The sequence below is a fragment of the Stegostoma tigrinum genome, chromosome 18 (assembly GCF_030684315.1).
Source record: "Stegostoma tigrinum isolate sSteTig4 chromosome 18, sSteTig4.hap1, whole genome shotgun sequence".
Taxonomy (NCBI): domain Eukaryota; kingdom Metazoa; phylum Chordata; class Chondrichthyes; order Orectolobiformes; family Stegostomatidae; genus Stegostoma; species Stegostoma tigrinum.
Window position 1 is genome coordinate 13,808,929 of NC_081371.1, and position 12,398 is coordinate 13,821,326.

The 12,398-nt window shown below is 39.4% G+C and overlaps 1 protein-coding gene across 8 annotated transcripts in view; it reads left to right on the forward strand.

Annotated features, from left to right (window-relative positions):
• The window catches only part of pot1 (protection of telomeres 1 homolog), a 268,174-nt gene extending 266,570 nt beyond the window's left edge, over positions 1-1,604 (forward strand). For all 8 annotated transcript variants that reach the window (XM_048548944.2, XM_048548943.2, XM_048548946.2 and 5 more), the window contains one exon: positions 21-1,604. In XM_048548944.2, the coding sequence (XP_048404901.2) occupies positions 21-136 (116 nt within the window). In that variant the 3' untranslated portion in view covers positions 137-1,604. The remainder of the gene's footprint in view (positions 1-20) is intronic.
• Positions 1,605-12,398: the final 10,794 nt, after the last annotated feature.

A 12,398-nucleotide genomic window follows, 5' to 3' on the forward strand; every position in this document is an offset into this window, starting at 1 on the left:
ACCTTCTTTGTTATCCACAGACGATGGCCCCTGGTTGGAATGCTGTGTCAAGTCCTATTATGCAGGTGATGGCTCAGAGCAGAAGACATACTACCAAATATTTGACACTGTTGTGGCAGAAGCTGAGGACATTTAACATTTCATTTGTGCAACATTAGCCTGTGTTTACTGTGAATGAACCATCTTGTCACATTCCTCTCTTTTAATGAAACAAAGCAGTGTTTTGATAAGAAAAAAACAACTGCATAAGTTCAGGTACAAATATTCAGTTCAAGTAAATTTATAATAAGATTTATAAATTAAAAACCAAAAGCTCATACTTGGTATGGAACAGAATAGAATACTCTGGCTTTTTAATATCTCCAAAACAATAGTTTTAGGGTGTTCTTGTGGTCGATTTTGTTTCCTTAATAAATACAAATTATCCACTTAAGCATTTTTAGAAGTGTACTTGCTTATGGAATTCTTAAAGTGAAAGATAAAGTGAAGCCTATTGCTTTAGAAGAAAACTCAATTATATTCAGTGAATACAGGTAAGCCTTTAGCTATGTTACTTGCAGTACTGCTTTGATGAGTGAACACTTCATTCAGACTAACGTTACCCATTTGGCTTTTAATCACAATTAGGATTTTTCCCTCACAAAATGTTTTCAAGACTTCTCCTTTTATTAATAACCGTATTTTTTTTTTCTCTATTGTACATCTCACTTTCTGGTGTTGTTGAAAAGTAGGATGAATCTTGTTATCTTGCACTAGGTCAAAGGGAAGAAAGCCAGATATCATATGATGACAGTTTATATCACAAGATGAAAGGTTGCAGATCAGTGGGAAGAGGGCTGTAAATTCATCAAGGCGTTGTTATGGATAAAATGATGAGCAGTATGATGCTCTCCATACTCCAAGATAATTCAGAAATGATGCAGAGTTTGAACAAAAACTTCTATTGGTTTTAGAGAACGACCCCTGTGGCTGAATATGAGCCTGTTAGGAAAAACTGCAAAAAGACCATGTTATGAGCTTTACCATCCATTTTGAATTAATTTGGTTCACAATTGGCTCATAAGCCTTATTAGCAGAACACTTGACTATCCATTGTTTGCAAAACCCAGAAGACTTTAACTGTTAGGTGCTATTCTGCAGTTAGACAACACTTGCTAAATAATCCTGAGTGCAACATAGATTGCATGAGCATCCAGTTTAAGAAAATCGGTTGAGTTCATAACGTGGCTTATTTCTGCTTGCTAGAACCAAAACTCATTTATATCCAGGGACTGTTTCTCAGCAAATTAAGAGGAACAGATTCAAGTCTTGTACATTTTTGTTTGAATTACCCAGAAGCATGTGGAGCCACCAGTCCTTTCTCCATGGCTACGCTTTGGCCAATAATATTCAACCTGCCAACTAATTAGGATACTTATCTCCTTTGGGGTGAGTTGGTGTGATCATTTAACATGCAGCTTTTTCTGTTTGTCCTGTTGAGTGCAAGATAAAACATTTTAGCAACATATCTTTCTTTTCTGCATGTTTGAGTTTTGTACTACATGGCGATTTACTTGTATCTTTTGTATTAGACTTGCTAAAGGTTGTTACTTGTTCCTTATTTTTTCCTGCATAAAAGCATATTTGAAAATAATTATCTAGTCTGCTTGATTGGTTTCTGTAGTCATTTTTGAGTGGTTAAAGCTTTGATTGGAAATATTCTATGCATGCTCAAATCTTTTGTTCTGGGAGCTGGTGCAAACACAGCAGAGCAGAATAGCCTTCTTCGGTAAAATAACAGTTCTGAGATTCTGTGCTTGTTTTTATCTTGATCTGATTAATACCTAATTTTAATGACAGCGACCACATTTCAGTAACCTTTTTTCATGGAATCAAATAGGGAAATACTTCATTCACTGTATTTCTAATCATGGAATTATTACAAACAAATCTTTGAAGCTTTTAGAATATTTTTGACTTTTTTATTACTTTGACAACATTGTCAAAAAAATTTAGTAACTACAAGAAAGGACTGTACTGCATGTAGTGCCTTGTGTTATAGTTACACATACTGGAGGTATGTTAGAGCACCTTCTAAATTGAGCTGTGTTTACAGTTTTCGACTAATATATATTGAGTTGGGTTACAGTATCATATTGTGTATTAAGGATGTTTTGTTAGTCTAGATTTTTGATCAGAAACAATGATGCCTGCTTTGGAAAACTAGTGACTAAAATGTAAGCATTTTCAGATTTAAATCCGGGCTTAACTCCAATTTCCATTTTTTTTTCCCTTACAGTAGCCACTGTGTACTATTTGTCCTTGACTTTGTTCCATGGAATCTACCAGACAAGCCTCCTCCAGAGCTTTTTCAGTCGATCCTGTCACTACTTCCAGATCCCAGCACTCCCCAGGCCATCGTTCACTATTGCTGTCAAGTCTGGCAGCAGTGGCCTACAACCTATTCTCATTCACATTCCCATTGCTTCTCTGAACCATCGTTTTCCATAGTCCCATGTGTTTGGTGAACTGCTTTAGTAAATATTGTAGATAATCCCTCACAGCTTCACTCTTTCTGACATCTAACCTGGTATTGATTGTTCCCCATCTTTCTCCATATCCTAGCCCCCAGATTAAAAGATGAGCCGTGTGCGAGAATGGACACAAAGTTGCACAGATGTATTACATAAATACAAAAGTGTAGGGATGACATGCAAAGAGCAAGTAAAACAAACAGAGGCAGCGCTCACGTGATACAAATGCCAAAGAAGCTTGTCACAACTGTAAAGAGAGAATAAATAGCCGGGTGTATAGACTATGCAGGTGATGCACAAACAATGGAGAATGGGAAATGGGCATAATTATCTTTGAAGTGTACACACTGTTAGTAATTGAGGAATGCAGCAGTATTGGCAATGACATTAGGGGAGCTACTTTACTCTTTGAATCATTCCGCAGGACTTTACTGGAAAGGCAGATAGGGGCCTGGTTTAATAGTTAATCCAAAAGATAGCACCTTGACATTGCAGTTTTCGTGAAATTCTAACTGAAGCAACCCTCTGGAGTTGGACTTGAATCCAAGACCTTAAGAGTCAAAGATGACGTGTTCTAGTGTTGATGCCTGTCCCTATTTTCATTTTCATTGCAAGCCAACCCACTCATAGCATGCTAAAAGGAAACTGTTTTAGTTTTTTGGCAGCTGCTGTAAATACAGCAAGTTTTTTTTTGCCTGGAGCTTTGCAGTAGTAGAAAATAAAACTGGAACCTGAACGGCTGAAATTTTCTGATGTAACGACACATTAGGTGTGGGACCACTTAATTATCTATGCTATGCTTACCAAAATGATGCAAAGACTCAATCCACAGGAAGATTGTTGTCAAACTGTCAGGTAAAGCGTTGATGAAGCAAAGATTACAAAGTAGTCAGTTGATATTTATCACTGCAGTCTCCGCGTATGCCAGATAGAGTGCTGGTATTAAGGGAAATACGAGCAAAGCTATTGATAACATTCTGGTTGCTTGCTAACATCTGTTCTTAAATTATAATTCCCTCTCTATTCATTTATGATTCTTCTAACTTAGTGAAGCAAACCATCTCCACCTAACCATGTATGTACAATACACCTACAGTTAGAACCATGTTACCAGCAGAAACATTGCGGAGTGGACCGTGGTCATTCTGAAATAATGGCAGACTCTTTATTCCATGGCTGTGACCCCAAGTCAGGGAAAGCAATTTCCCAGCTTTTACCCTACCAAGACACTTTGGAATTTTATAAATTTCAATTGAATATGCCTCATTTTTCTAAACCCGAGATGATATATGCATAGTATCCTCAATATTTCCTCATAAAACATGCTCTTCATCCCAGGAACCAGTTCGGTGAATCTTTGCTTGTACATACCTATAGGCAATTATGACCTTCCTAACTTGAGACCAAACCTGCACACTGTAATTCAGGTGTGGCATCACCATTACCCTGTATGGATCAATAACCATTTTTGTTGTTATTTGTTCAGAGAAGAATAATGACCTGAGTACTCAAATACTTGAGAGTAGTGATTTGTAAGCATCCACTTGAGCCAACAAAATCACCTACTGGAAAGATAACATTACCCTAGATCCAGGAATTTTGATCAATGGTCTTCCATCCAACATAAGATCAATAATGTAGGTGCTTGCTGATGTTAACATAGTGTGCAATTGTATCCACATCACTTCAGGTAATGATGCAATATTATCTAATAACATCTATGAAGATGTGCTGAGTACAGCACATTAATGTGTTGAAAAGATGTGGAGATCACCGATAAGACCAAAGTCTATTGCCTTGTAAAGATAAGAGGATGAACTGCATTCTTGGTAAGGAAGTGGCTTGCCAGACCAATGAGAATGAGCCATTCTGCTATGGTCTGAGGTAACATATGAGGATTTCATATTTTCTTCACTAAAGGACATTATTAAACCCAATGGGTTTTTATAACAATCTAGGTGTTTCGTGGTCACCATTACTGCAACTAGCTTTTTATTCTAGATTTAGTCAATGAATTGAACTTGAATTGCTCAGCCGCTGTGGTGGGCTTTAACTACTTGCCCACAACCCAAACGCTGTGCTGTATAATTAAGCATTAAAGTGTACAGAAGGTTTTTACTCTTAATTGGTTGATACAGTCTAAATGCAGGCATGAATGTTTAGACCTATTATATTATCACCGGGGTTTTTAATTTGGGTTTTCTTTATCACTGCCCTGCTATCCTCCCTCAACCTCTTTCTCCAAATACAGTCCCCTGCACGTATTCATGACCGCCCTTCAATCTTGCCATCTCCAAAGCCCCTCTTCTCATATCAGGTCAATCACAGGTAAGGTAATGTCTGCTCACTTTCTAAACTCCATCTCCATTGAGACCATACTTCTCTGTCTGTCCTGAGATGCATCCATTGCCTAAACATTTACAATGGCAGGTTCATAATCTAAACTGTCCAGCTGTGGCCTTCTATCTGCCACAATATTTCTGCAGCAAGCAATCTGCTCATCCACACCCTTACCACCACCTTTGTGTGGGCATAAGGGCTTCGAACTTCTTATCTCTACTTACTAAAGTTCAAGAGATGCAGTCTCAAAGATTTATGGCATTGGTTTGTTTTATCCATTCATTGCCACATCTGGCTGCACACCTATGAGCACCGTCATTGTATTGTAATCTTCCAAAAATGCTCATTTTTCTAGGCTTAACCGAGGCTCCAGGTGCCTGAAAAAGTAGACTAATCAGCAAAAGGGACACCAGTGGACCCCAACAACTGATGACCATCAGCAGCATCTGAAGGAGTGTCGGATGGCGAAAAGGAGATACGGAACCCGTGTGCCCCCAGGTCCGTGGCTCCAACTCAGACAAAGCAGTTCCACGAGTGGCAGTGACCCATAACCGAAATCCCAGAGCCTGTTACAGAGATCCTGGTCAATGTCAGGAAGTGACTGGAGGAGCAACGGAGGGGGAACAAGAAGAAGAGGGAGAGGTGAATTCTTGCAGTAAAATCTTGCATTATATTCAGTGTTTCAAGGTAGCCCCAGAAGGTGGTGACACTTTGCATAAAATACGTGAAAAACACTTTTCACTGTATTTTTTTTATACATTTGACAATAACTCGAAATCTAAACCCCTCTCTCTGGGTTGGTTCCCTTTGTATGTATACTGACCTCTACGCCCTTGAATTCAAAGGACACAGTCTTGAAGATTGGTGGCATTCATATGGTTTATTCATTCATCTGGCTGGAACACCTACAAGCACCATCATTATGTTATAATCTTTGGAATATGCTGATTATTCCAGGATCATCCTGGAATGTAAAGATGCTTCTTCACTGAAAAGTGTCTTCTTAAATCTCTTTGAGCCTCGACCTTTATCTTCAGTCTAATGCAAGAAGTTCAGGAACTGCTGCAGCACTATGATTGAGGCCATTTGTTCAGCTGTCTTTGCTGCTTCCCTCTCCACCTCTAATCTACCACACCAAACTTCCTCTAAAGTATGTCCAGTCTCTCACTACCCTCTTTTTGCTGCCTTTTCATTTGAGACTACCACATATGGCCTTGAACTGCAATGTTGACCATCCAATAATCCTAGACTTCCCCAGTTTAGTGGTCAATGACCCCCTTTAACTAGATACTGCCCTCCTTCAAATTTGGCATTGCGAACACTCTCCTCAATGAAAGACATTAGTGTTTCAACTCTGACATGACATTTCTTCAGAACAGAAAGCGAAATGCTGCTTCACTTGGAAAATGTGTTTGGGGCCTTGGACAGTGAAGAAGGAGATGGTGAATGGGCCAGTGTCACACCTGCACAGGAAGGTGCCATGGGTGAGTGAGGAGTAGTTATGTGTGACTGGGAGTGGACCAGGGTGTCACATAGGGAACAGTCCCCGCAGAATGCTGACATTGGAGGGGAGAGAAAGACGGTTGGAGGTGGTGCACGTAGCCGAGTATGAATCTTTGGATGCGGAGATCAATGAAGTCGAAAGGGAGGACGAGGGTAACCCTGTTGTTCTGGGAAGGAGAGAGAAGACTGAGGGCAGAAGCATGCGAGATGGTTCGGAGACAGCTGAAGGCCCGGTCTAACCACAATAAGGAGGAATCCTCACCTGTGGAAAAATGGTTATGTTGGGACACCCCAGTGAAAAGTGATATTTGAAAGGATGAGATGGAGACAGAAATTTAGAGAATGCATTGGAATCCTTGCAGGAAGCAGGGTGTGAGAAGGCATGGCCAAGATAATTGTGTGTCTGTGGGTTTGTAATGAGTATTTGTAGATAATCTGTCCTCAGAAATGAAAAGGAAGGGAAGAGTCAGAAATTGACCAAGTGAAGGTGAGAGAAGAATAGAAATTGGAAGTAAAACTGATTAATTTTTCCACTTCCAGACTAGAGCAGGAAGCAGCATCAAAGACATCATCAAAGTATCTAAGACAGAGCTGCAGCTAGGAGTCCATGTAGGATTGGAATAGAGAATGTTCCAAATAGCGTAGAGTGAGATAGGGATGTCTGGGACCCATATGGGTAACCGTTGCCACACATTTGAATTGGAGCAAATTAGATGAGTAAAAGGTTGAGTTGTTCAATAAGTAGTTCAGCCAGATGAAGGAGAGTGGTGATGGATGGCTTCTTTTCAAGGGTGAAGTGGAGAGCCTTCAGACAATCCTGTCGGGGGACAGACATGGAGATGGATTGCACATCCATAGAGAAGAGGTGATGTCTGGAACTAGGAAACAATAAAACCAACTTAAATCAGTGGAAAAATGTAAGGCAGAAGAGTTTGAACAAGAAGAGAGTAAAAAGGGTCAAGAGAGGAAGAAATAGTTCAATGAGGCTGAAGCAGGCTAAAACTGCCAGGGTGGTCTTGTTGTGACTTTTTGGAAGGAGGTAGAACTATTTTGGGTGGGGTTGCAGGACAATGAGCTATGTTCCTCTGGCTAGTAGTGGGAATGTCTCCAGAGGAGATTAGGTCACTGACAGTCGTGGAAATGTCAGCCTGACATTCAATGGTGAGAGCAGGATCTGGGGTGGAGAAGAGAGAGTGTTTGAGAGTTAGCACTCTGCATGGTGGAGGTCAGCACACCAGGCAACAGTAGTACTACCCTTTTACTGTGAGGTTTGATAACAAGGGAGGGTTGGACCAGACTGCAGCAAGTTTGGAAAAAAACAGTTTAGAGTGGGTGTGAGGAGTAGAGAAATTAAAACTACAACTGTCTACATCCGTCCCTGTAATATTGCCCATCTCCAAATTGCCTCTGTTCATCATTTATAACAAAGATATATTCTGTATTTGTTATCTTGTCGCAAATATAGGAGTGTTCTCCTAGATGGTCACCTATCTTCCTTAAACTTTAGTTCATCGAAAACTCTTCTTCCTATATCCGAGCTGTCACCAAATCTTATTCACCCATCGAGTTTGTGATCGCTGGTCTGTGTTGGCTGCCAATAAACTGATGCCTTAACAGCTGAATTTTTATCATTGGTTTGAAATATCCCCAAATCTCCTGAAACCTTCCAAGATCCTTGTATTTATATTCTGGCCTCTAGTGTATTCCCTATTTTCCTCACTTCAATGTCACCCTGTGCGCCTTCAGCTATCTAAGCCTGAAATTTTGGAATTCTAGTTCTAATCCTCAGACCATGAAGCAAAGGAGAATAAGTAGGCCATTCACCCCATTGAGTTTGTTACACCACTCAATGAATTTGTGGCTGAGTTGACAACCCTCAACTCCGCTCTCCAGCCTTAGCCCCATAACTTTTGATTCCCTTACTGATTAGAAAATTGTCTACCTTCGCCTTGAATGTACTTAAGGACCCAACTTTGATAGTCCTCTGCAGTAAGGAATTCCACATAACCTTGTGAGTGAAGAAAAATCCTTAAATGGGTGACCCCTTACTCTAACATTGTGCCATTTGGTCCTCGACTGTCCCATAGGGACAACAACCTCTCAAAACCCACTGTGTCACGACCCCTAGGGATCTTTTATATGTTTCAACAAGATTTTCTCTCATCGTCCTAAACTCCAATGAGTACAAAACCAACCTACTCTAGCTCTCATAAGAAAATCCTTCCATATCTCTGATACCCTCCACTCTCTGCCTCCGATGCCAGTACACCTTCCTTAGACAAGGGGCCAAACCTTTGCAGTATTCCAACTGTGGTCTGACTAGTGCCTTGTACAGTTTTGACAAGATGTCCCTATTATTATACTTCATTCTCTTTAAAATAAAGGTCAGTGTTTCATTTGCCTTCCCAATTACCTCCTGAATGTAGATGCTAGGTTTTTGTGAATCATGAGTGAGGATCCATCCACAAATCCTGCTGTGCTGCAGATTTTGGCAGTCTTTTTCCCATTTAAGTATTGTTCAGTGTTTTTCATCTTCCTGCATAACCTTAGATTGTTCCACATTATAATACATGTCCTAAGTTTTTTTGCCAACTGACTTAACCTGTTTATCTCTTCCTCCAGACTCCTGTGTCATCCTCACTATTTGCTTTCCCCACATATTTTTGCTCCTCTGCAAACTTGATGTTACATTCACATCCACCATCCAAGTCATTAATATATGTTGTAAGTAATAGTGGCCACAGTACTGATCTCTGTGGCACTCCACCATGTATAGGTTGTCATTAGCCAAACTTTGTGTCCATTTACTTAAGCAATCCTCTATCCATGCTCATATGTTACCCCCAATACCATAGGCTCTTATTAAGAAGCTTTTGTGTGGTACCTTACCAAATGTCTTTTGGAAATCCAAGAAGATTATAGCAATTGGTTCCCTTTTATTTACCCTGATTTTTACAACCTCAAATAACGACATTTCATATCTCAGGCATGATTTTCCCATCCAGAAATGATGCTGACTGTGCTTGTTTCTATTATACATTTCTAAATGCTTTGTAATTACATTGATATACCTGTAAAAGATTCTTCATATTTTCCTTATGATAGATGTTAAGCCAACTGACCAATATTTACCTGTTTCTTGGGCTCCCTTTTTAAATAATTGTGTTACATTGGCAGTTTTCTAATCCTCTGGGAATTTGTTTTAATCTAAGGATTCCTGGAAAGTTAATTCCAGAACATCCATTATCTTTACAAACCCCATCCCCACCCCACATCTCTTTCTCCTCTCAGATACTTCTTAAATTATGCCTCTTTAATCAAGGTATTTGTCACCTCACCAGTTCACTTCTGCCTTCTCAAAGGCAACTAGGGATGGGCAACACATGCTGACTAGCCAGTGAGACCCACATCCCACAAATGAATAAAAGAAAAATCCTGCTGTAATATGTCTTCTTATGGACCAGATCACACCCCCTTAAAATACATGAATAAGATAGCTTAGACCCTGATTTTTTCATCCCTTAAAGGTATGCCAGGTGTTGCATTCCAGGTGCAAATCAATTTGTCAAACCATTAATCTTGAAGCAAAACACACTTTATTCATACATTGTAGTTAAAATAGAAACAAAACAAAAATAAAAAAATTGACTTAATTGTAACTATCAAAATGCTTAATAAGTAACAGCCCCTAAACACACCCTTGGCAAAGGCAAATTCAATAAAATAGATTGTCTCACATCCAATTCTAGCAGCAGCACAAAAACCCCGGCTTTTAGCTTTAAGAGAGAGGAATGACATATTCTACGTTCAGCTTCAAGATGCCAGCAAATACAGAGAGCTAAAGCTAAAAATCCTGATTCTGTGTGAGCTTGACCCCACCCGTTCAGGCTGCTTCTATTGTTCCAGCTTAAAAAGAAATGCAAGGCCTCACAAGTTGTTTGTTAGCTTTAAGCAGACTACTCATCACATCTGTCTCAACCTTTCCTCATTTAAAACAAAGGACAAAATACAACTCTTAAAGCCATGGTATCGTCACAGTCATTATCTGGATCGGTGTCACATTGTGCTTGATAATTCTAAAGAATGATCTCTGGACCAGAAACATTAACTCTGATTTCTCTGCACAGATACTGCCAGACCAGCTGAGTTTCTCCAGCAATTTCTGTCTCCGTGCTTGATAACTGCTCATTTAAGAAGTGTTGCGATATTAAAGGTGCTATAAAAATGCAAATTGTTGTATAAAAGTATCATTAAGCTACATGTAATGACTGACATTACATTACAATTTACGTTTTACATGTGGCCAACAAATTTTCAGAATTCATCTATTGGACTGAAATATGAAAATATATACCCCCTTTTATTCTGTGGTTGCCAGCACATTAACTGATTCTGCCATATCCTCCTTGGTGACTCACCAAGGCACTTTTTTTGTATCTATGTTTTATCTTAACCAGCATACACATCCGTCTTTTGCCTGTGCTGTTATTTATTTCGTTCAGAGAAGTGCTAATGAAAACAGTTGTGCTGCACTTTTCAAGCTTGATGTATGTTCAATTAAACTCTTGCTGATTTTACTCAGTAACATTTTTCAGATATTGTTTTTATTAACCTCAAAGTTTTAACTTTGTTTCTTTCTAGAGTTTATGGCAGTGTTTTATTGAAACTCTGAATCTTCCGAAAGGACATTGGAATTAATACCTGACAAAGTATTCTTGCAAGGCACTAGACCAATTGATAACCTTAACCATTTGTGCTGAAATCTATTGCGGATTTTCATTTAGTTTATGTCTGGCAGCTGAACTGAGTCTGAAAGTTGAAAATTATTCTTGCATTAGTCAATATTAACTTCTCTTGAGGATCCCTGCTGAGGAAAAGTTATCAAAGAACCTTAAAAATGAATTAAATGTTCATTACCCTACCAGCAGTAAAATATTGAATGTGAAAACAATTATTAGACAGGATTATTCAACAAACCAAGTTCCAAAGGCATTTCAGTTGATACATAGTAAGTTTGATTATTAATTTATAGTTAATAGTAATGACTAAGATTAAAATTATTTATGATTAGTGTCCCATTAACAATATTAGAGAGGCGATCTATGAGGATAAAGTTACCATACTCCTGTAGGGCTACTCTCTCATTAGAGAGTCAACTGGTTTAACCTGAGAGTCAACACACCTCAGCTGAGGGGAGAGGTTGAGAAGGAGAATCCTTCATGGTAATGTCAGCCAGTGCAGGAATTGAGCCTATGCTGTTGGTGTCACTCTGCATCGCAAACCAGCCAACCAGCCAACCGACTCCTCAGGGGATCTAAATCTGTACATTTAAAATTAGCAGTAGTCCAGCACTTAAACAACCATTCTTAACACCAGGTTTGATTGATTCTGATGTTTGTCCAAGTTGTAGTTTGCATTATTTAAGAATTTTGATATAGAGAATACCAAATATTGGGAAGACACCCATCCTCATGGTCCCTTTTTTAGTTTAGCTGCTGCTGGATGCCCTCATCCTTGCTTTTGTTACTTAAATCTTCAATTATTTCAATGCTCAATGGGCAGCCTCCCATCTTCCACCCTCAGTAATCTTGAATCAATTCAAAATTCTGCTGTCTGTGTCCTAACTTTCATTGCTTCAGTCCTTGATATCTCTACAAATGCCTGGGATCCCTACACTTGCTTAATTTCCTTGGTCCATTGTCAGTATTAGAGAGGCAATCGTCTCATGTCATCTCTCGGCCATTGGTGGCTGCAAATTCATCTTGCCTTAGGTGGATCATTTTCAAACTTTGCCTAATACCACTTGTGAAGCAACTTGGGCATTTTGCTACGTTCGGAATCCTATAGAAATACAGCTTGTTATAACAGTGCCTTATCGAGGTTTAATTGCAATAATCATGATGCCCCACACAAGTAGTTCCAGGGAATGATTATCTTGTGTAGAAGTTCTGCCTAGTCCCTGACTGAGCTATCCTTTCTGCAAAGCTGGACACATTGTGACACCCCTGGCTTTGAAGCTTGACAAACAAGATTGTTTCTTTC